Source organism: Rhea pennata, chromosome 1, assembly GCF_028389875.1.
Source record: "Rhea pennata isolate bPtePen1 chromosome 1, bPtePen1.pri, whole genome shotgun sequence".
NCBI classification, from domain to species: domain Eukaryota; kingdom Metazoa; phylum Chordata; class Aves; order Rheiformes; family Rheidae; genus Rhea; species Rhea pennata.
In genome coordinates, this window is record NC_084663.1 from 63,309,581 (window position 1) to 63,335,081 (window position 25,501).

General features: G+C 40.8%; 1 protein-coding gene across 2 annotated transcripts; it reads right to left on the minus strand.

Annotated features, from left to right (window-relative positions):
- Window positions 1-353: 353 nt before the first annotated feature.
- Window positions 354-24,313, minus strand: MKRN1 (makorin ring finger protein 1). 2 transcript variants are annotated; one of them, XM_062589739.1, is made up of 8 exons: window positions 24,281-24,313; window positions 13,383-13,511; window positions 11,495-11,721; window positions 4,598-4,824; window positions 3,843-4,057; window positions 3,021-3,131; window positions 2,415-2,553; window positions 354-1,972 (listed from the first exon to the last, which is right to left on the minus strand). In XM_062589739.1, exons 2-8 carry the CDS (start codon window positions 13,502-13,504, stop codon window positions 1,760-1,762), a joined length of 1,254 nt encoding a protein of 417 aa, XP_062445723.1. In that variant the 5' UTR covers window positions 13,505-13,511; window positions 24,281-24,313; the 3' UTR covers window positions 354-1,759. The 2 variants fall into 2 exon arrangements, with proteins under 2 accessions (XP_062445723.1, XP_062445713.1); XM_062589729.1 differs by lacking the exon at window positions 24,281-24,313 and adding an exon at window positions 22,894-23,241.
- Between the last annotated feature and the right edge of the window lie 1,188 nt (window positions 24,314-25,501).

The following is a 25,501-nucleotide window of genomic DNA, read 5'->3' on the forward strand; positions in this document are numbered from 1 at the left end:
CCAGAAAGCAGCTTGTAGCAATGCTTGGACTTGCTGTCCAAACAGCATTTCAACAGGAAGCTATCACCCTATAGCATCAACAGAATGCAAACTGCAATTTATTTTGTTCAGGACAAAGTTAATACCATACTTCAGAACTTGTTTCCAAGAAAGCAAGCTACACTTCTCTCTATTCCCACTAATAATGTGTTTATTAAAGGCTCTTTGTTGGAAAGAAGTTGTAACCAAGTTAAAATTCCACATTAGTGTGACACAATTATGCATGAATCAAGAATAAATCACCCTTATATTACGAAAATACAAAAACCAAGCTGAAATGTAGGAGCTTCCAACTTAAAGAATAAGCAGACTCCTTGTTTAATTTTTTTGATTTTTTTTTTATTTGGGAAAAGTGCTTCTTACAAAAGGCAGCTGCAAAACAATACATCATAGACCTCGGAACAATTGCTCATTCCATTTAAAAGTGAAAGGAGATGCAGTCTAGGGGACAAGAGCAGCAGGAGAACAGATCACGGGGCATCCACAAGTCAATAAAAAACAGTACTAACATAATGCAAGGTTAAAATTCCTGTGCTGGAGCTTTGGTGGCAAAGTTAGTTCTTCTCAATGCAATTACAGCCAGAAACTGCATGACTGACTTTGTAAGCAGTAACTCACATAAGCTGAACAGCTTTACCAGGCAACCTGCCCAACTCAGGCAAACGTACCTTGAACCAGCTGAGAGGCACAGTGATTTCCTAGCAAAGCCCATGACTTAAATGGCTACCTGAAGTTCTAAAACTTACAGAGCAATGCAGTTCAGAGGCCTCTGGTGTTCCTCAGGATCACTGAGTGTGCTGACCCCACTTTGGCTAACCGAATTTCTGCTCCTGGACAACCCTAATAATACACATGAAAGAGAGCTGCTTTATTAGGGAGTGCCATCTTCTAAGTTATACCTGACAGTTAAGATCATTGCCACAGAATGGGCTGATACCACTAAACCAGTTTCATTTCCAATTGGAGGCTAGGCTTCATGCACCAAGAGGGGATGAAAGGTGGTTTCGTTATTTTTAACTTATACAGAGTCTCCCTACTCTTGAGGTCCAACTCTACATTTATCTGTATATACACATAGAAAGTTCTCCTTTCACAAAGACATTTTCCTTTCATGCTAAACACAGTAAAAACCCGGAACATTCACACCTGGTTCTGGTTACACAGTAGTAATAGTAATGTGCAAGTAAACAAGAGACCAAAATCACAAATGAAGACGTGTACATGAGGGGGCTGGAACAGAGCTGATGCCAGAAAAAGTATTTGCATCTGGCCTGAAGTCAGAAATATCGATACAAAGTCCATAGCAGGAAAAAGGCCATCAGCCAACTTACATCCCCACTGCATGGCCACTGCTCATTTTTGTATCTGGGCTCTTCAAAATGAGTGTGGAAGTCCTGTAAACACTTTAACCCTTGAACTGGGTGAACTCTGCTGGGTACACAGATGAAGCAACAAACCTAAGCTAACTGTCTGACAGTTAAATTCCTTTTTACAAAAACTAACATTTTAAAGATTTATTTCTTGTTATTTGTTTAAACAGAGAAAAACAACACTCCTAGGGTGGGATAGGATGGGAAGAGACAGACCCTGGGTAAAAGTTATTACAACAGCACCTGGAATTGATAGGCCTGCCTAGGAGAAACACAGGCACTGCCACAACACCACAGGTAATAGCTACTGCCTGAAGCCAAGACAACAGTCCACACTCCACTGACAGGTGCTATAGATCCAAGTCATAATAATCTTCCAGCTCATCGTGAAACAAGTCCCACTCGTCCTCGGAATCCGTTAGCTCATCGTCACCTCCTGCTGCCAACAGCATGAGCAACATCTCACCAAGCTCAAAGGTCACCACCTCATCCTCGTCATTCTCAAAGGGGAGACTGCTCTCTCGCTCCTCGATGAACTCCCAGAACCGATTCCTCCGCTGGGCCTGCAAGTGGAACACAGGTATTGCCCCAGGTGACCAAGCAGTACAAGGTCACAGTCTTCCCAGAAGCTGACAAGGTTCAGCCCCCAGGGTGCCTTCTAACATGCAAGAAACAGTGTTTCTCATTCAGAGAGATACTGACCTCTGGTGGAATTTACCCTTACGCACTCCTTTTAAAGTTGCCCAACATCTCCACTTAAATATGCTGGTGTACTAGGAAAGTTTTAGAATTTTTTTCTTGCCTTGTCAGCCTCCAGCACTCCCTGAATTTAGACCACCAACTCATGCAAATCCATCATTACAGAGGTCTCTCAGAAGTCAGAAAAATTCACATTCTGCTCTCATCCTCTCAAGGCAGCCGATTTAACAAACACCCCTCTTGCTCTCCCTCTGTATAGAAAGGAAAAAAAAAAAAAAAAAAAAAAAACAGAACAGCAGCACTGACCCGGTATCTACTGGATGTTCCCACTTTCGGTCTTTGTGGCTCCTCTCGGCGGCCATCAGGATATGCATGTTTGTAAAAACAGTTCCCTCCAAATGGACAGCTCCCACGGCCTTCGTCAAAATACCTGCATGGCTTGTTGCTGGAAAGGAAAATACCGCAACCCTTACTCACAGTAGCCCCAACCAGATTTCAGAATTGCATTTACCTACAGTCCAAGAGGATCTTGGGTACCATTTGAAGCTGAAGACATTTTGCCAGTAAAACACTTACACACAGAAACGATGTACTACACAATGTGCACACCCAGTACGTGTGTGGGTCGATGCATGCATAGGGACGCTGATGATTCACAGTGCGCAAGCTTGTACTACCTTACGGCTATACCACCAGTGTTCTGTGTGCGTACGGAAGAGACTGAGGTCAAAGTACATAGGAATAGCTTAGTGGCTGTGTGGTTACATGCATCTGTGGGTGGATAGGTAAGGATGCGCTTCACAAGTGGGGGTGGAAAGGAGGTATGAGAGGGCTTTACGTTAACACCCTTCTTCTGCAGGTGTGCCCTTATCTCTGCAGTCTCAACTTGGCAATAGGCTGCAGTGCTCGTACCTCATTGCCTCCTTGTATTTCTGAATGAGTTTCTGCTTCTCTTCCTTCTCCTCCACCCAGTACTCACTTGGAATGACAAAGTTAGATGTGATCCGACATTCTGGGCAGGACCTGGGGAATGAACAGACCGTGCTGCAAAATTCCACATTACAGGGCGCTCTCTCCTATATAATAAGGCATGGCATATATCCATCTTTAAAGGTGTATTGTACTGCACACTTCCTCTATGTACTTTTCAATCTAGATTTTCTCTTACACATGAAGACACCCTTAACTCTCTTCTTTAAGAGCTCAACTTGGCAGCTGATCAGCCTGACTCAAAGAAGCTTGAAAAAACACTTCACACAGACTCCTTTTTCTTTAGAATTAAATAAATTTATTTTGGTTTGATTTCTGTATTTATTGGGTTGGATTTTTTTTTTTTTTTTTTTTTTTTTTTAAAGAACAGCCTTTAAGTGGAGAAATGGTTTGTCAGCTAACTAATGAACTAGGGCAGCAATGAATTAAGCATACATTCTGAACTGGTTAATCTGTTTTCAGAATCCTGGCTGGGTGTCCAAGATGTAACCAAGAGTAACCACTGGACAACACACTACTAGTTAAATGAAAGTCATTTTCTACCATTAAGCAAGCCTTGCAAATTTAATCTGTATTAACCAAATCAGAGTGTAAATATTATCCCTAACAATTACTTCAATTCCAAACTAAAGTTAGTACTCTTTCAATGCAGTCTCTGTGCAGAGGGAGTTTGTTGCAAGTTGTCAAGAGTTACTAAGTTCTTCCATAGTAACAAAGCACAATCGAAATGGGAAAGTGCCTCACTTTATAATCTTGCTCTCAAATTGCTTAGCGCTCCTCCACTTGCGGATGCACTTGAGACAGTAAGTGTGGCTGCAGTTGGAGAGGATCCCAAAGCGGCGCTCACTAGGATTAGCTTTTTCATACACCACCTCCATGCATATCCCGCACACCATGTCTTTACTACGCTGGACAGCAAATGAAAGTTCCATGTCCTTCTCGTGAGCTTCAATGCAAGACTGAAAAGGAGAGACAAAGAAAACAACTACAGAGACAGGTGGTCACCTCATGAACTCTAAACAGATTTTTAGACTCAGTTTTAAAGTTTACTTTGCCATTTTCCACAATGAAAGAAATGATTAAGTTGCCAAGCTTTTATCTTAAAAAAAAACAAAACAAACAAACCAAAAAAAAAAAAAAAACACCTTACAGCTCAGATAGCGGGTAACAACCAACTTAGAGTTCAAACTCCTTTCCTCAGACAAGTGCAAACATTGCTTTTAAACATGAGAAAGGCAGTTTAAAAGACCATCCAGTTTTATTAGGCAAAGAACAAAGCTTTAGTATCTTCATACAGACTTCTCTCCTAGCATAGATAAGGATATCCAGCTGCTTTCAAATATGGCCCTGACAGGAAATGGTCCAGTTTACAACAGGAATTTCATTCACTGCCTGACCTGCACGCACCTTCAAATGAAAGGGAATTAGTGGCAAGTGATTGCAGGGAGCTAGGAAGCAATAACTCAAAGCTGTTTAAAACCAGACAGTTGTTTGCTTACCTTTATGTGCTGGGATCTCTGTGCAGCATCAACTGGATGCAAGACCTGCAATCCACACATATCACACACATCCCCATGGATATAAACACAATTTTCTCCATAACGACATTCTCCTACTGCAGCGTAGGGGCACAGCTGCTTCTTTATTTCCACATTTGCTTGCTGCTTTTCGTACTCTTCCTCAATCACCATTCCCTGCAAAGGTGCTTCAGTGCAGGAAGGGGCAGCTGGGAACAAAATTAAAGATGGTAAGCAATATAGGCATATTGAGAACACTGGGAGTGAGAATACATTGTTTTAATGTAAAGAAGTCCTTGAGGTACCCTACTTCAGTTATAGTTATCCAAAAAAATGTAGCAAAAAACCGAGGCTCATTTCAACCCAAGTTTCACAAGCCTTCAGCCTGAAAGAACAGCTGTTTTCCCCACTCAAGAACACAAGAAGAATTTCGAAGTATGATTTGTTCATTCTTCAGTCCAGCCAAGGCTGAAACTATCAAGATAACGTTTCAGTGACAAGTTTCAAACTCAATTACAGGCTAAGTCCAACATTGGAAAATTTCACTAGTTCTCAGTGATTTAAATATATTTTTAGAAAAATTCTGATCAGCAGCAATTAAATAAGGTTAAAATCCTCTCATTGCTTTGTAAATCATTTTAACAACAACTAAAATTAACATTTTTTTTCCCCCAGAAATGGCATAGCTGAAGCAGTAAAAGTATATCCAGCATAACTAATGTGGTCTGGAAACACCACACAAGCAGTTTCTTATGCACAGGTTGATTAGCATGTTGTTCAGGCTGAGATGACTCAGGAACAAACAACCCGCACACTTACACCACTGTCCTAAGTAGAGGAGGATCTAACTAAGGCAACATCTTCAGAAAAATTCCTTTATCTATTAGATTCAGCTTTTCTTCATTTTTGGAATACTGACAAATAGCATCAGCCCCCAATTCAGAATGGGGTCAAAAGAGCAATCAAGAGACCGAAAAACCTTTCCTCCTCAACAGAAATTTAGTCTGGCCTTATCAAAAGGTCAGCCTAAGTCAGGTCAGCTTAAGTCAGGAATGTAAACTTAGTTTTAAGAGACTCTAAAGTCCAAAAAGCCCCAAAAGCCCAAGGAAAATAAATTCAGGAGTTTAAGATCCCTACCTAAGTCTAAATTGAACTGAAATCTGTTTGTTTCACTACTCTATTTAGATAGCTTCTGCTTACCACTTCTCCTTGTGGCTCTTGAACATATGCTTGTCTGTGATAACACAAGTCAACATTGAGATCGTTACATAAGTAGGGTGATAAGCTAAGTTACAAGATAAAAAACAGTCAACTTGAAATTTTATATAACTTAAGAAATAGAGGGGAGCAAACCAGAGTAAACACTAAGAACAGCAACTGGACTAGAAAAGTCACATATGCTATAAAAAATACATTTTTATAAGCCTTGTGAGCACTAGATTTGAAGTAGTAGTATTGTTGTTATCTATTAAAGGCATACTTGGAGCAGTGAAAGCAAAGCAAGATTGCCTCCTCCTAAAAAAGAACCAGAGGCTGCATGCTCGCACACAAAGTTCTCATCCTCATGAAACTTATGACAAGCATTTATTAGCCTCTCAGCTTTTGGACACAAAGAGAAACTGAAAAATCAAGTCTTGGAGAGTCATAGTTTCAGGGGAGAAGCAAGTATTTAAGATTAGTGTAGGAAAATGTTAACTCTCAAAATAAGTTCAAGTCTGCTTCTTGTTTCTTAAAATTGAAGATGGTCCTGTTGACTTTTAAAGGTCAGTCATGCTGATCTTAGATGAGTCTGTTTGCTGGAAACATCTTTTCAAAAGCAAGTGAGTGACAGAATAACACCTAAACTGTCAGGCTGCTTATTTTCAGTAAGTAGTTCCCAACCAAAAGAGCAAATAAATCCTCATTACCTCATTTCCTCATGAGCTCCTATGGACTGATACTTCCCCGCCCCTTCTCTCTCTCTCTTCATTGGGATTTGTTTGGGATCCTGTCGTTGCTTCAAAGAAGCAACAAAACCACAACTACCACTCAGTTTCTATTCTCCTGTCATTTTGCCAATGTGTTTTTTCCTAGTGAACATTGTTACAGACTTTATTATTGGCTTAACATGACTGTTTATGAAGTCTTGTTTGACCCTAACTGATGAAGAAGGCTTATTAGTGGATATGTGTGGACAGAAACCTAACAGCCAAATATGTACAGCTGAGTTTCAAAAGCACCAAGTGATACAGTACTACTTTTAAAGGGGTTGGCAAGATGATCTTTGGCTTAAGGCAATCTTGTATCCTTGCAAAATGCATACTTTAAAATCAGATGCACATTTAAAGCTCTTAGTAGAAAAAGTTTCTGGAGTCTCTTGCACTCCTCTGAAGGATATCCTTCGTTAAAATCTTATCCAGTATGTGTTTTTATGAATAAAAAAAATATTACTTAAGATGCTTCAAGAATAAAGGCTGAGAAATATTATCCTCAAAGACTGATATAAAAACACATTGATTTCCAATGCTGGCCCACAGAAGAGAGCAGAGCTTCAAGTCTTGGCACAAAGAGAAATCTAAACAGTTGTTAAAAAAAAAAAAAAAATAAATAAATAAAAAAACTGCGCACACAACCAAAAAGCCCTCACAAACCATAAATCAACAAGCACAATATTGGTACAAAATCCCAGCCTTGTCCACAATATCATATTTGCACAAAGAGTACAACCTGTTCTTCTTGTCTAGATGTCTAGCCAGTAAGATAGAACTCTAGAAATGTCAATCTTTAATAATGACTCTAGGTACTTCTGTAGTGTGGTATCATAAGTAGAAGTAAAATATGCTGAGAAAATGATATATTAGTTTCCCACTTCCAGCCTCCTTTTAGCACTGACACTTCCCTTCAGTTAGGGCTGCACTTCCATGAAATAGAAAGGACAGCAGTATTTCCACTTCAGAATGCCTCACTGCTTCCACACATCTCCTGTATCTGCTACAGTTTTGCATTATTTCTGAAAGCAAAAAAAAAAAAAAAAAAGCAAAAAAAAAAAAAAAAAAAAATCACAGGACCCATTGCTCAGTAGCTCTGAATCCAACATCCTTCAGAGTATTTACCTCTGCAATCCTGTCTGCTATTTTCAAAATCACTGTTCCCCAGCAAGTGGCTCCTGAAAAGTACTCCCACTTTCTATTTCACAGACAACAGAGCTAAACTCACACAAGGCACAAGTTATGACTACGGCATACTTTATTCCACTGCTTTATTGACTTGCACGCAGCCCCTTTCTCAATACCCAGATCAACTTCAAAACTCTCCACAATAATGTGTGAGTGTGTCTCACAAGGTTTATTGACCTTAGCATTTTAATTTACATCAGGAGTGCTCTTTTGAAGCAAACATCTGTACAATCAATCTCTACTTGCTGTGCTTTGATTCACGTCACAGAATTGTCTCGGAGCACCTGAACTAGACAGCTTTTGAACAAACTGAACCAGCAGACATGCTCTAGGAGCTCACCTAACACACTTGAGCTGCAAGTAAACATGTAGCCCATGAAACCAGACCAAAGCTAATCCAAAGTAAAAAAAGCAAGCCAAGAAACAACTCCACAGAGTGCAGTGTTGAAGCCTCAGCTCAGCTGCTTTATTCTACAGATCCTCTCCTGGTCTGTGCTACTTGCTAATATGGAGTCACACAAGTTGTAACAATTTTGTTACAGAGGTTTTAAAAGCCCCTCTAAATCATTTTACAACTTAAATGCACTGAAAGTAATGTGGTTGCTAGCCCCCACTAAAATGGGTGACAGGGGAATTTCTAGGCTAAGAGGGAGGGAGATTTCTCTTAAGTTCTGAAGAACTTCATGTAAGGCATTAAGTATTACCTAACCTGTTAAGGCGAAGCTGTGCCTATAAAGTAAGTATTTCCTTTCAAGATGTACTAGGCCTTCTCCAGCTTCTGTCTAGGCCACATTCAAATTTGCAGCTATTAAAAGGATTATTTGGACTTTTTTTTCCCCCCATCTACTTTAGTAAGGAAAACAAAAGCACTTCTGGCCCATGAAATCTACCCCAAAAAGTTTAACTTCAAATCTCTTCTATAAGAAACCTTTTTGGCTTCAGCTTACAAAATAGGGTAGGTATATTTGGCTAGGAGATTCTAATAGTAGCTATCCTCAATAAATTTGAGCTGCTCCTTCCTGCTGACAGGTCCCAACATTTAAAAGAGGAACGTGACTTCCTCTACACTGAAAGACAGCAAGTTCTCCACTTTCTACAGGAATTTGAAAGATGGAATCTGAAGGAGAAGAGAGTTGAGTTAGATACAGATTGCTTGCCTCAGAAAGCAAAGACAGCCAGATACTCATTCACAGTCAGGAATACTAGTATCAAAAGCTGATAAGTCTTCTGAGTATAGTGCCTCCAGACTAATTCTGGGTCTCTGCCATTATTTGTCTTAGATCAGATACAAAACAGAATCTTCCATTCTCTTACTGTCACCACCCAAGAAATTCTTCACTGTGCTATTAAAGGGTGAACTCTACTCCCAACCTCCCCTCTTGCAGAAGTCACAAACAGCAACCTCTCAGAACATGAGAATATTATTATAGATGAATTTGAAACTCAACAAGAATGATTCGTTTGTTCATTTTGGACTAAAATCTTTATGGAATCTGATTAACCTTCTTGAATAATCTGCAGTTCTGCTTCTCTATTCTCTTGACTCCTTTATTCCCTCCAACTTCATATTTCTCCATGACCACTACCCTGGAAATTCAGACTTCTCAAATTCAAGGAAGAGGGCTCCCTCTTAATAAATCTTCGGTTTGGAAACATATGAATGGATATAAGATAGCTCTCAGACGCCTCAATTGACTGAATGAAAGTTATCCTGTATAAACAGACAGAACAAATATGGAAATGAAGCATCCCTGTACTTCAATAAGCCAATGTTTGAGGAACTGTCACTATTTTCTTTGCTAGACATTAAGGTCACCTTCAAGATATCAAATGTAGTCCGAAATCAGAGAATTATCTGCATTAGCAGAATGTTTTGTCTCATAATAAAAGATAAACATTATAGCCCAAGCTATGCAAGGTTAAATTGTCAATCTTGAATCTTCAGTATTTTAGAAAACAATCTAAAATGCAAAGAATTCTGGAAACATTTTTTAACATGCAGCTTTAAGAAGAAATTGCCATGGGAATTAGCATCACAAAGCAGTGCTCAGTATAGAAACAGCTAAGCACATTTGCACATGAAAATATATCAAACTTCAAAGGATAAGAAACAAGCAAATCTTCAACAAGATTCAAAGAACAGAGTATTACTGTGGCAGCCCTGAATTTCCATTAAAATATATGTCTGACTCCCCCCTCTCCCCCCAAAAAAAACCCACTGTTCCAGTAGGACAATGTGGGTTAAAGGTGTAACACAGTGCCCTTTTGCTTCAGGAATTCAAGGAGAAAGCAGCAGCACTCCTGAAAGGTATAAGATTAGACAATATACTTAAAAGAACTCAGGCTATTTAAACTAGCAATTAATTGATTCCAGCGGAGGGCCAACCACCCCATCAGGGAGCTGAAGCACATGATATACAAAAGAAAATGAACAAACTGGTTTGTTGACCCCAAAGAAGAGATCTTACTGTCGTCTTCAACAACCTAAGGGAAAAATACAGCGAAAATGGAGCCAGACTTCTCTTGGATGTGCACAGCAATAGCGCAAGAGACAGAACACAAGCTGAAGCAGGGAAAATCCAATTAGATATTAGAAAAAAGCTTTTGTGAAAGAAGTCAAACAGTAGCAACAGTTGTCCAGCAGTTGTGGAATCTCTATCCATGGAAATAATCAAAATATGACTGGACAAGGTCCTGAGCAACCTGATCTAGCTAACTTAGTCAGTCTTGGAGAGAAGATAAATTAAGTGTTAACATTGCTGATCATTTCCTTCCTCTCCATTCTTCCTCATATCAAACCAGAACAGGCTCCAGCAGCACACTAACAGCAAGGGGGTAACATCTCTCTTTATGTCTGAGAATCTCTGTAGGGCTGTGGGGGTGAAGGAGTATAACACAAGCACTGTCTGACACAACTTCAAATTCTTCTGGACATAAAGTGGACATAAAATGTCCATTTTGGATCCAAGTCAGTATTTTAATATTATGGCCATAAGTCTTCACTTGTAGAGAACCAGATATTAAAAATTGTGCTGCAGTAAACACACTCAGCTCATTTTTCCACCTAAATTTGAAATCTCTGTGCTGTCTTTCTGCAGACAATGAAGGTGGCAGGTATGCTACTAAAGAAGTCCGGTCTCATAAAATGAGATTCTTCAACCTCACTCTCAACAAATTGTCACAGTATTATAAAGTCAAGTCTCAAAAGGGTAACTAGATGTTTTTCAGCCTCTAGTCTGAATTGGCAGGGGATTCATAAAAGCAAGCATTAGGCTTTAGTTCATTCTACAGGAATCTGCAACTCCACTGGAAATCCTTTAGAAGACTGCAAAAAAGAAAAAAACTAAAAGGCAGCAGTTTATCTTTGCAGTACCGTGACATTCAAACTGGATCAGGCATTATTTTCTTCTCCTATTGTATATGCAAACCAAGCTTCAAAGAAGGAGAATCATCAAGTCATTCAGATCCATAAAAAGAGGAATCCAGGTTTGCTGAGACTGTCTAAGTCTAAGGTTTTAGAACATAAAGATAGCAAAAGTAGCTAATGTGGAACGGTTCTCCTTCCCATGCCAGAGAAGGCACGCAAAATGTAAGGATATTTTATACAACTCATAAATACAAATAACTGATTCAATAAAAACAAAAGCATTAAAATAAATACACTCATTAAGTATAAATTGTTGACCCATGACAGGAATTTACCGTTATCCCATGATCAGCTTACCACGTCCACAGTATGGCTGCCCAGGGACAAACTCTACAGCATTCACCCAGTCTTCTACACCTACTCCTGCAGCTGCCAGATTTGTATTTTCAACTTCTGTCTCAGCAGTACTTCCTTCAGCTGTTTCAGGGAGTGATGCGAGGTCTGAGGATACTGAGGGATAAGTTTTTGCAGCTGAATGCACAGTAGTCACTTCTTCCCGTTTCAGTGGCTTGGTATGTTCATATCTAACAAGTTAAAGTATATAAACGCTTGATAAGAAATACCTCTATACAGCAGTCTTACAGCCTGGAAGTAAATTGATTAAGTTGTAAAACACCACTTTGCAAGAGGAAATGGCTTGAAAGAGAAAGCCACTGATGACCCTTTATAAGGAAGTGTGTAACCTGTCAACACTGCTTAAGGAAATGGAATGCATTCAATGATCTTGTAGGAAATGCAGCAACACATACAATTTTTACTGAACTTCATAGAACGCACTTGAAGTATGTCCAAATCTGGTCCTACAGCTATTACATACATGCAGTATTACTCAAGAAAAAAAAAATAGTTTGCTCAGCTTTTAGAGAAGACTACAGGGAGATACTCCTGTCTTCAACTACCTAGTGAGAGGACTTAGAAAAGACAGAGCTGGAGTCTTCATACAGGTGCGGCGATAAGAGTCAATGGACACAAGTTGCACCAAGGTAAATTCACGTTAGATATCGGGAGGGGGGGGGAAATGTCATCGTAAGAGAATTTAAACATCGCAGCAGGTGCCCGGAGATGCTGCAGAATCTCCATCCTCAGAGATGCTCAATACTTGACTGGACGATGTCCTGAACAACCTAAGCTAAGCCAGCCTTGCTTTCAGGCTGGGCTTGGACTAGAAGACCTCCAAAGGTCCCCTCCAATCTAAGTGATTTGTTGATACTTTGTCTAATCTTAGCATCTTGCTTCATTCAGATTTCATGTGAAACTTTAGGAATTATATCTAATAACTCTTGCAACTTATTGGAGAAAATAAGGCTCAGAACCCTGCAAGTCCCTACTTATTATCACCAAGAAGATGCCAATTCCCTCAAAAATCCGTCTTCCAGTAACTGGTAGACTACAAAGGCAGACCTGTGATTTATTTTCCCATGAAGTCTTAGACAATTGCTGACTTTTTTTTCAAGGAGGAAGGGAAAGACTTCATGGAGATTATGAAACACTTAAGCAATTGTGATTCATCTTCCTTGTGTCAGACTGAAAACAAAAGAGATGAAGCATCACAGTTCTTATATATTAAACAGAGGCTCCCAACCAAATGTCAGCTTTGAAACCTAAGCTGTGAAGCACATATTTTAAAAATAGGCCTTCAAGAAAGTAGCACTGGCAGATATACAGAGGGCTATCTTCCTTACACATAGTAACTGACAAATGAACATGAAAACAAAGGTAACTATGATGTACTATTTGAAATCATGATGCAAACATTAGTTCTTGCATAACAGCTGCCAAGATGTTAAAATTGCTGTAAAATTTTAATAAAGCGGACAGAAGATGACACAGAATATCCCTAAGCTGTGAAAGCATCAGTTTCCTGTGTTCATACTTTTTCTTATAACTTCAGGGTGATGTTATGTTTTAATAATATAAATCCAACTTGTACAGACAGCATTTTATGAAAACCAGTTATTTTCTATATTTTTGCCTCACCTTCACCTATTTATTTAGCAAAGCAAATATTACCATATTTAGCAAGAGCAGGTAGTCTGCAAAAAAAGACTTATTTTTTAAATAAATTTTGATATTGCAATGGAGGAGGAAAATACTTCAAGATTTGTTTACCGTCTTTCTGTGAGCTTTCTGCTCAGAGACTCAAAGAAATTACTCTCCTAAAATATAGTCAATGGCATTTCTTTACCTGCAACGATCTCCGTAAGCACAGCATCCTCGCTGATAATACCTGCACACCATGGCAGACTGACTAGTGGAGAGGTCATGGGAGTAGCGACAGTTGCTTCCTTCCTTGCAAACTCCATGCATGAAATATCTGCAAAAAAGAAGATCAGCATGAATTAAGGAAAATAATTGAAGCTGTACACACGGTATGTGGATGATCAGTTATTTTACACATCAAGGTATGCTGAAATAAGAACATTATTACATTAATAAGTCATAGGAACATGTCTCAGTATAAATATAAAATTAAGAAAGCCTGAGAGCAGAGGAACCCTTAGTCACAGCTATTCTAATGGACAGCACACTTAGGGACTTATGCTTGTAAAAGTCCAAAACTGCAAATCTTATCCTGGGCTGTGATGCAGAGACGAAAAAAGTCTTGGAGGAAGCCAGTGAGGACATAAAGGATCTTGGTGTTTCAATACCAATAGAAACATAACAGAAGCCCATTACCAAATTCAAAACTGAAAACAGCCATGTCTTAAATGAGTTTCCTAGGTGGCTTACATCTATTATGAATTTACAAGCAATTCAATCAGCAGTAACTTCCTCACCAAAAATGCAAATCACGTTTGCGATAGATGGTTACATCTGACACAATTCACACATCAGTTTTTGCTATAGGGGCCAGAAATCATTAGATTCTGCATCATTAGATGCTTCAACATTGTGCTGCCTTATCCATCTTGAAAGATTTCAGTAGAGGTTCAAAGCTTTTGAGGACACTTTACCAAATGCTACCAGTTTTGTCAGTTTCAAAGTCACATCAATTTTCAATCAATACATTAGTACTGGACATTCAGAGACTTAAGACAGGTATTTGTAGCAACTTTGTTTTTTGCTCTATCAAGACAAAAGGCTCCTACTTTATATATTATTTATTACTTAGCCCCATGTTAGAAGTCCTCTATTCATCTTCAGGAGTGTAAGGAAGTAAAGATGATAAGATAATGCAGTTCAAATGAATCCAGAAATTCAAAGTTACAAGCACATAGAAATTATTGCATTTTAACATGTCAGATAATGCAAGTTTAATTAAGTATCCTCAAATTCAGTTATTTATGAAAACAGTACAGTGTTTGTCTCCTGTGGTTTAAGTGTTAACCTAAAGATACAAGCTTCTTTAAAGTTCAGGTACTGTAACTATTTAGACTCAATATGCTCATTTCAAAACAGCAACTGAAAATGTAACAGCTTAAAGTATTTTTTTTTTTTTAACCAATCAAGTTAGTCTTTCTAACAACAACAACAAATATCTATGCAACAACTGCAGCAATCAACATGATTGCTAATACTTTAGTTTAGAAAGAGAAGCATTGCCCCTGAAATATCAAGTAAGTTGCAAATACAAACTTGCTGAAAATATCAAAGCTAGTTAACTTAAAAAAAAAAAAAAAAAAAAAAGGCTCAGGTCTCAGATTAACTTGCCTATACAAGACCACTAGCACAGATTCAGGAGATTACACCCATCTAAGTCTATCTTGCTGCTGAAAGGACCAGTCCGCACACCTTCTGTCACACACCTCCCCCACTTTGCATTTGTACTTTTGCTTCCTCCGCCAACAGGACCAGATCCTCCAACACAGCTGACTCTGCAGCCACATCACCATATGGCCAGCAGCAGAGACAGCAGGATCACCTTTCAGCAGCACGAGCTAAGATCAGGTTAGCTTTTTACAAAACAGCACGTTTAAGTTGACACTCCTAGACTTGAAAAGTGTTGAAGTTGTTCAAATACATGAACTTGACTGCTACTTTTTCAGTAAGTCAGATAAATCAAAGTGAAAATTCACTTAACATAACTAAAGCTCCTCCCTACCAACACTTTGCTTTTCATTTGCAGCTAGGTAGGAAGAAATACAGTATGTTAACATGACTTGGCTGAAGTATGACACAACTTAGTTTTACTGCAGTTACAATTACATCATTATACTTGGAGTAAGAAACCGAATGGAAAGATCTATTAAAACTGAATGCCCTCAATGAACTTCTTTCCCTTCTCATGAAGAATTTCTCTCATGTTGGCTATAATGAACTTAATTTATCCCCAAGACAAGGCCTAAGCAATATAGTGCTGTCAGCTCATTTGTCTGCAAATGGAGTAGTAATCACTGACAAAGTTTTGAGACTATTAGAAAATTCTGTGAACCATAATAAAAATAAGAGCAGTTCCTATATCATTGTATAACTTATTTCAAAATGAAAAGGATAACACTTGAGCCAGTGAGACAAAAAGTATTCTGAGATCGGGGGGGGGGGGGGGGGGGAAGAGAGGGAAGAATTCTACAAAGCTCAGGTTTGTCAAAATGCTGAGGAAGAGCTGCCTCTGAATAGGATAGCATTCACTTTATGAGCTTACAGCAGATAAATAAACACTGAAGAAACTGTTATCCTGGCTGTCTCATTCTCTTCAGTTATTAAAAAAAAAAAAAAAAAAAAAAAAAAAGGCCTAGCAGGTGGACTCAGAAGTTTTCTTCTTCCATTTTAGGTAAGAATTACTTACTCTGATCTCCAGAATGAGGTGCAAACAAGAAACTAGAGGTTAAATAGCCTGCCACAGTGATAATCTATTCTAAGAAGTATAGCATGACAAGCAAGCTGAGTATCAGGTGCATCGTAATTCTAGCCTCTAGTTTGCATGATACTAATATTGCCTCAGGCAAACCAGAGAATAATTTAAAGTGACTGCAGCACTTCAACAAAATAGATTTAAACTAGCATAGCTATTACTATATGTTACAAGTGAATAGACTTCTAAAGTACCATGCCATTGAACAGATATAATTTTAAAATGCCGCAAGTACAAAGAGAAAAATTAAATTTCTATTACAGGTGAAAAGAAGGTCAAAGAACATGAGGCGTAAGTGGATGAAGATGCTAGGATACAGACACAAACACTACTATTTACTCAGATAATGAAAAACAAGCACATATTTCAGTGCTTGCCACACTCTTTAAAGCCCCTGTTGGAAAGCTGCAATACCCTCACACTTAACACCCTTTAAACGTTCAAGTATTCTACAGCTACACAAGTCTCACAGCTGAATAAACTGGGAAAATACAGTGACAAAGAAATGCCCATTTTATGGCAACACAGGTCAACTCAGTCTCTTTCTACATTTGTAGTCAAATACTAGTCAACGAGGAATATAATGAAACTTGAGATGAGTCTTAGGAGTGCCAATTGCCCCATGGCGTATTCAATATACTAAGAACATATGCATCTAAAGTAGTTTTATAAACTACCAGTTGACAATTAGCAACCAGGCTGCAATTCACACCTCAAAACTATCACCAACCAGTACACTAAAGCCACATAGTAAACCAGATTAGAAAGGTGATCCTACATAAGAACAAATAATAAGCCAGAGCACAGTTTGTGGGATTTTCTCCCCACACAGATGGGCACCCCAGTCAGGTTTGCCCGGCAGCTACACAAACAGCCATGCCGGCGCATGCTACGCTCCCCACCGCCTACACTCCCCCCCCAAAACACACACGCACCATAACCCACGCTCCACAAACAAGTGCGTGGAACCACCACATAACCGGAATTTCTGGTTTGCTTTAAGGGATGGGAGTCAAACCAGCTGGGTCAAAAATAAGCCAAGGTAAACATTGCCAGCGGTACTTCAACAACTGTTCGTTCACCCTTTGTTTGCTTCCAAACAGCACAGCGTGGAATTTCAGAGCCACCTGCTGACTCCGATCAGGAAATGGCTTCAGATGTAACCTGACATTCCTTTTGCTGCCCACATGGTTATTTTTAATCTAGCTCAGATCGCTGTTCAGCCTTACTGCACAGCCACACAGTCATTTAAGCCAATAGCATGCTGGTGCACCACTAGGGCTGCAACTAAGAGAAAGGCATTAAAGCCTTTAAGACAGCTTAAAGCGAGGACTCCTGTCAAGTACTTGGTCCACCTAACTGATCCTAAATACCTAAGACTCAGAGCCAGGAGCTCTGTCTGACCAGTAGATGGACAGCCTAAGTCCCTTTCCTTCTCCGCTTGCCCAAATTAGAAGATCCTTTACCAATACAGATTCATGATAATTCTGAAAGTTGACATGGTTCATTACATCAAGATGGTCAGCTAGAACTGGAGGGGAGGGCAGTGGGAAATCTGAAACAGCCATAAGATAGAATAATTTAATTCACATGTCACTTTTAAAGACCAGCATTCCTTCCCAGCAAACTCAGTATCATTCAAACCAGAAGGCTGGAGGGGAAGGACCAAAATATATTTGTCTAAGGATTACACCTACTTTTTATTTCCTTTAAGGCGAAAGATGACTAATTTTTAAGGTCACTTAAAGTTTATATTCTACATATAAAATAGCAATTTTGGCTAAAATGCACTTATTTCCTGTATAAAAAGTAATAACGCTAAAACACAGAGTATATGTTTACATTATTTTGGTCTAGAAAGTTAACAGATTCTGTTGGAAAGCACCTTTCCACAATGAGTGTTCCATTTAATAATAACTTTTCATGCCACTAATACAAATCTCCTGTTTCTGGATACAGGAGCAAAAATGATTCTCAGCAGTGAGAATAACACACATTACCTGCCACGCTCAGAGATACGCAGAATAATATTTGAAATTTGCATTTTGTCAAATACATAGAGAATACCATACATAGAAAATATCATTTCATTTGAAAGACTAAAACTGGATCAAGACAGGTATATAACTGATTTTTCTCTAAAGCATCTAAGATGCTGCCATTCAGTAAGTATTTATTCTTGCAGCAATGCAGTCTGCCTTTCCCATTCAGTTATATTAGCATAAACTCATGAGGCTGCACAGGGAATCAGACTTGAGAAACAGCCAACGAAAAAAGCTGTGAGGTTTGGGGTCCCCTCCCCCTTTATTTTTTAAACCCAGATCACCTCCCCAGTTCAGTTCATTGCATGACTGTACAATATGAGTGGTATCAACACACCCAACAGCCATCCAGAAAGTTGTAATTGCCTCCACTGGTACCATATCACTGAAAAAAAAAGTTTCAACTAATCCTAATTTTCATGGGGGACGGGTGCTTAAAAAATGGCATAGAAATCAAGTTTAGCAGCTGTAAAAGCTCCAAGTTGTAGACAAGATCTGATGAGCTTTTTTTTATTATTATTATTATATGGAAGACACTTGCCCAAGGTTATAAGACTACTCAGTTCTCCAACAGCTCCAGGCAGCACAGGTGGTACAGAGGCTACAACCAGAACACTGGAATATCTAATTTTTTATAGTTTATCCAGGTTTCAATTACCTTGATTTCAGGGATACTTTACAGTATAATAACCTACTGAAGATTTTTTTTCACTCAATTCTTAAGCTGAAAAAAAGCATTTACAATCACCAGGAAGGCAGCACAGTTTTAAACACAAGTAACTACAGTTTAAATCTGTAATAGCTTCTCCCAGAAAGCTTCTTTTATATTTTAGAAGTCTTAGCCCCTGTAAACCTCCTAGTGATATACATATGCTATACTTCATTCCCATAGCTTTTGAACCTTGTAATAGGTTTGCTTATTTAGGTGCATTTTGGTTTTTTTGGTTTGGTTTTGTTTGGTTTTTTGTTTTGTTTTTTTAACTTTAGGTATGCTAAATTTTGGTCCAGGTCACACTTTGTTTATTAAACTATTGTTTTTGCCTAATTAAAATGTCATACTTGGTATAAACCTGAGTCCCCTACAAAAATGGAGGCATTTCCAAAATTGACAATGGGGAAAGCTCAGCATAAGGATTGGCTACATTCATTAGCTTCTTTAGGTGCCATACAGGAAGACTGAGAATTCCCAGGAAAGCAGATAGCAGCGAACAGATCAGACATGCTGTTCTAACCTAGCAGATAGGACCTTCAGCCAAATGTGTGGCTGAAGAAATTCTACACAAGTCAACAATCTTAAATAAAAAAAAATAAAAAATATATAAAGTAGGTATCACTGCCCTATCCCTTTTGCCCAATCTCCTTCAGCAAGAAACTAGTGCGATCTAAAAGACAGCAGCTAAGAAAGGGCAATAAAAGCAGGCTCTGCACCTCACTACTATTATCATGTTGAACTGAGCACACTTTACCAATTCAGACTCTTCATACTAAGAATGGATAAATACTCGCTCTAGGTTCTCAGAAAGAACAGGGAAGATGCAGACAATGTGCTCAATCCTCAAGATACACCAATTCACTACTATAAGGCTTTCTGATTGTCTTCAGTCATTGAAAACTTGAATGAAATGATCTATAAAAGTCAAGTCATTTACTTAAAGTAATGCTGTGTGAAATCTGGAAAAGAAATATCAATGAAAACTCTTTAGGGAGAAATGTTGTCTATACCACTGCTTTCTAAAACCATATAACCATCTAAATAAGGAAGAACAGAGAAGCTGAAAAAGGACTACTGTTCTTTTTCTAATTCCTAATTCATCATCTAATGAAAGGATCATAAGTATTTATGAAGTTGAGTTTTATTCTCCTACAATTTATTCCAGACTAAAAGATTACAAATTACTATCCACAAAAAAAGCCTTGAGAACTAAACCACAGCAGCAATGTTAGAAAATGATTTCTCATGCTCTGTTAAGGAACACAATGAATTTGTGATTTTTACACTCAAGCTTTTAGACTTTAACTTCAAGACAAATATAAGGGTAAAGTGTGCAAAACTGGGAACCTAGGAGAACCGAAGTCCTTGATTTTATTTACTGTGTCTCACTCCCAGATGAGAGCCATCCGTTCGAACAGACGTCACACTGACATAACAAAACTGATTAGCCAACCAATTTATAATTCCAAGTACTCAAAAGAACAGTAAAAACTTACTTGTCCAATTCTAAAACTTTCACTTCTGTGACAAAACAGGAATATTCTTTCACCAGCCATAAAGTGTGAAGTATTTATACCGAAGAGACTACCTACCTCCCAGAAGCGTTTCAGGCAATATCTGCTGTCAGCCACATGACAATTCCAGTAAAGAAAGCCTCTAAACAAATGGAGTGTTTGCAGTGTTATGCAAAACAGAAGATGCTTTAGCTACAAGGTTGAAAAAAAATTATTTTGAAAAGCTATTAAATTTCACAGTTAAATCCTCAGGTCTTTTGCAAAGATAAAAATTTAATACCAAAAAGTACAGTCTCTTCATAAGTCAACAGGAATACATCTTATTGAGATCAAACTCAAATAAAGAAGAAAAGTAAAACAATACTCTTATCACACATTCTGAATATAAGGAAAAACCTCCTTGCTATGAGAGTAACAGACTACTAGAACAAAACCCAGAGAGGCTGGAGTCTCCATCCTTGGAGATGGGTATTCAAAAGCCATCTGGACAAGGTCCTTGGCAGCATGCTCTAGGTGACCCTGCTTGAGTGGGGGGGGGGAGGGAAGGGGCTGGACTAGATGATCTCCAGAGGTGCCTTCCAACCTCAACCATTCTGTGATTCTGTGACATAGCCAACAGCTCAGATGGACTGTCAATTCCATTTAAAAAATCTGAGGAAAGTTATTCAACCCACAACTTGAAAAGCCCACTTAGAAAAATAAATAGAATAAATGGAAATATTACTCAAAAAGAACAAATAATCAAGATGAATTTAATAGGTCTAAAGCTGAGACCTTGTTTTTAGTTAAGCTCACATTAAAGTATGCTAACCATTACAAAGAGTAGTTTTTAATTTTCCACTACTCTCAAGCACTTGTAAAAATTTATTTGTTAGGCAGACTCACTGCATGGTACTGACATCAGTGAGCACGAGCGCTTATAAATTGTGGCAGTCACTGTTCGCTTTTATGTCTGTTACCTGAGCAAAAAAGATATCACCAATACCTTTCACCCTTCAGAAATAATGAGGCAACTTATATATTAAAAGCGCTATCCTGTGCCCTTGAAGCTCACTTAAAGCTGAGCTAAGCAGAATTTCCAGTTATTTCCCCATCACTGACCTACTTTTAACAGCCCCATATCAAATATTAACCTGGCTATTCATATGCAAAACTCACAGAAGTACTCACAGAGAGTTCAGAAACGGTTGTTTCCCAAATAGATACATTGTGGTGCATTAGCCAAAATAAACAGTGCTGTACAGTTAATCAGAATGCTTTAGATACTACAGGGCATACTTAACAGCACAAAGGCAAGACGCAAGGAGCAAGCTCCCCGAGATTGTGAAACAACAGTTCTTAATTTCACTATTTGAAGCTACAATTGACAAAATACTGGCAAAGATTTAGCAAAAAATGGCAAAATAGGCAAAAAAAGATACCGTTCTTGCACTAAAATCAGGAGCCTCTTCCTTGCCTCCCAAGATGTTCTTTTATGATAAAAGGAACTTTGAATAGCCTTGTCCAGCAATATATACATCGTTAAAAATTTTACAGATTTTATTAAAAAAACTCCTTGAAAGTTAATCTTGGATTATGATATAAATTATTTCCATATATTAATATTGTACATATTGTGAATATACTATATTCACAAAAAAATGTTTTATATTCAATCTGCAAACAGATCAGCAATATAAGTCCAGCAGCAACTCATCATGTAAACCTTACAGTATGCAGTATATAGTCTGCATTTTCCCTTATAAAGATTGATCAGATTTTAATATGGTCAGAAATGCATTCTAAAGCAAAATGCAAAGAGTAAGTGATGCAGCATACAGAATGTTAATGTAACACTGAAGTAGCAGCATTCCTTATGCTTTTCAGTGTATTATAACTTAACTCCATTCCCTTATTTAATAAATACAAGCTCTTAGCTATATCAACCCTTAATTCAATGTTTTACAATTACTTTTACGCTACTAAGTACGAAATCAAAAGGACAAAAGTTTAAACATTTTAGATTTCCTGCTTTATCACATTCTCTGGAATCTCGTTACAGGCCTTTCGTTCGACAGCGTGTATTCTGCACACGCAGAAAGCGTGGCTCTCCACACCCCACCAAGACCCGCCAGCACACGCAACTACAGTCGCTCTTTTAAGCGGCGCCTGCCGAGCGACTGCAAAGGGACAGGCAGCTTCCACAGATGAACCAGGGAAGCCACGGACCAGGAAGGTGCCCCCACCCGCCCAAAGCAGCCGACCCGCCACAGCCACCCCCGCCCTCCCGCCGCGAGCGGGCCCCGCTCCCGGGGGACGGTTAACCCCGGCGCATGACAAGGGCCGCCACTTCCGGCACGACCTGCCCGCGCCGCAACTACATCCCCCACAAGCCCGCATCGCCGCCGCACGGCGCAACGGGGCGCGGAGCGCGGCGCCCTTGGGCCGGCCGCGGCCGTTTCCCCCCACCCCCGGCTTCCGCCAAGGTGCCCCCGCCCCAACGGACTGGAGGATCCGTTGGGGAGGGCGCGCGCGCCCTGCGTATGTACTGCCGGGGGGGGGAGGGACGCGCGGCGGGGGGAAGGGGAGGAACGGGCCACCGAGCCGGTGGGGTGGGGGGGGGGGAAGCCGACTCCCCCCCCGCGGGCAGCGCCTACCTGCAAGTGACCTGCTTGGTCCAGCCGCCGCCCCCTCCCCCTCCCGGCCCCGCGGCGGGGGGCGGCGCGGCGGCGGGGCTCGAGGCCGTGGCCGTAGCTCCCGCCAGCGCTGTCGCTGCTGTTACTGCGGCGGCCGCGGCGCCCGCCGTTGTTCCTAGAGCCACAGCCTCCGCCATTACTGTTTATCCCACACAGCCACAGCGCCGGAATTTCCGGGAGCGCATCCTTCCGGTCAGGCACAGCCGGGCGGCGGCGGCGGCCTCAGCGCCGCGGGGCGGAGGACGGCACAAGGAAGGACGAGAGATGTAAGGTCAACTGAGGCAGGCGCCCGGCCCGTCCCCCGCCCTCCCCCTGCGCCGCGCCGGGCGGGGCGGGGCGGGGCGGGGCTGCTGCGCTCGGCCCCAGGCGGGCGGCGCACCGAGGCGACGGCCCTGGCCCCGCCCGCCGCGGCGCGGAGGCCCTGATTGGTCGCGCCGGGCGCGGGCACGCCCCCCTCGCGGAGGCGGGGCGCGCCTCGCGCCGCGACCGTTAGCGCCGCTGCCCCAACGGTCGCCGCTGCAGTTTAACGGCGTTTTTCTTAAAGCTTCCTGCTACGTTCTCGGTGCAGTCACCCCCCTCGGCAGGCAGGCAGGGGCAAGGTGAAGAGGGATCTGGCGTACATACTTGAAAATATTTTCAGACCTGGAAAAAATTGCCAGGAAGAGCAAGACCACTTCAATCAAGGATATAATTCTTTTTTTCCCCTTTTATCTTAGCACTTTGTAAACTATAGAAAATCCAGCATTACATTTACAAGGTGGCTGGACTTATGTGCCCATCTGTCATTTAGATACTCAAGCCCAAAATTTGGAACCATAAAACCCCAGGCCGCAACTGTCTTCCAGAAGTGTAGATGGTAACTATTCCTGGAATTGGCTAAACCTTTCACTTACATTGTACCTAAATCTCAGTGAGATTTACCATGCCAGCTATACCTCCCCTGTCCTGTAACATTCACCAGACCCAACTCTGACTGTAGTGATCACCTCACCGATTTGAGAAAGCTGCTGTGCATCACTGGGTTCATTACAGATCTCAGGTTGCCAAGAGCAACAATCAGAGATACCACATTCATCAGTCAGCTCACAAGATACTGAAATTTAGCATTTGGCCTAAATGCAACATAGTAGGACACCACCTCAAAGTACCAGGAGCTTAGGGAAGTATATGAGAGAGGTCAGAAGAGGGAAAAGATGCTTTCAGTTTGCCTGAAAATAATGAATTAAACACTCTTGAATGATCTGAGGAGTGAGGTATAGTGAATGTACCTGCTAGCATCTTCTCAAATATGCAGAGCCACGACCTGTGAGAAAAAATTGCAAATTAAAAGGAGGTGAAGCACACATACAGAGCGTAACAGAGCTCAAATCAAGGTGAAGGTATGCATCAGCAAACAGACTGCCAAGAGCTGAACACAGCACAGAACTGAACGCACAAAGGCAGACCCGGTGTCGCGAAATTTAAGTTCGCGGAACGCAGAGAGCGAACCGACACCTCCCACCGCAGTCGCGCCACGAGCCGCGCCCCCAACTTCCTGCGGATGCACCGCCCCTCCGGCTGTCACGTGCCCCACCTGCCCCAGAAGTCCCGCCTCTTTCTCAATCACGTGGCCTGTGCCGCCCCCCCCCCCCCCGCCGCGCACTCCGGGGGAGGGTGGGGGGAAAGGGGGAGGCACCATTTTGTGAGGCGGCACTGACGGTGCGTGTGTGTTTGCTTAGACATCTGTGCGTTCAGCTTATCGTATTCGTACTCCCTCCCCTGTTAGTGCCCCCAGCTTGGTGATCTTCCCGCTGTAGTGGAAGCGTTCAGCAAACAGGTGACATGATGATTCAAGTACAAATCGGCCGAGGATTAAAACGTAACAGCAGCATGAAAGTTTGTGCGACTTCAGGGCCTGGTTTCTCAAAAGACTCTCTGGGGTTTTGCTTCCTGAAGCTCTGGTGGGAGCCAGGGTTTTTTTCAAGGGGGGATTAGGGCAGCTGAGGCCTAGGAGATGCCTCTCAGAGGTGGTGGAAAACTGGAAACAAAAGGAAACTTCCACAAGGCACTTGACTTTTCAGCAGCTGGCTTCTGGAACAGCAATAGCAGTGTGGCAAGAGCAGAAGCAGAAGCTATGCATAACCACTGCGGTTTCCTGTAGCAAGACGAGCTTGTCTTCAGCAAAACAGCTACTAACTTGGGGGCAGTTCTTCTTTTCTGTGGGGATTTCATCTCCCAGTCTTCTTTGCTCCACGCTCCTGGTTGTAGGCCTAGTCCCTACACCAATATTAATCTTGTATCACATTTCATAACTCCTGCAGAACCATGTGGCCAGCTGCCTCTCAGAAGTGAGCCGGAGTCTCCCTGCTTTAGATCAGCCTGTTCTTTTCATAGATCAGTGAGCCTCAGTGCCTTTTAGACTGACAGAGTTACCCCTTGAAAATTGCACATACAAGCTCTTTTTTCATTCTAATAAACCCAAAAGACAACCAAAATGAAAAATGAGGATGTGCACAAGCTTGTAGGGGTGCCATAAAAAAGCTAGCATGGCCTTGTTTTGTGTCAGAGACTTACAGGCATACTGGATAGC

Excerpts from the sequence above, each read along its gene's own strand:
- MKRN1 (XM_062589729.1), bottom strand. The coding sequence starts at position 23,069 with ATGGCGGAGGCTGTGGCTCTAGGAACAACGGCGGGCGCCGCGGCCGCC. Across the intron at positions 13,512-22,893 it reads ACCAAGCAGGTCACTTGCAG|ATATTTCATGCATGGAGTTT; the intron begins GTAGGCGCTGCC and ends TCTTTTTTGCAG. Across the intron at positions 1,973-2,414 it reads GAACATCCAGTAGATACCGG|GCCCAGCGGAGGAATCGGTT; the intron begins GTCAGTGCTGCT and ends TTCCACTTGCAG.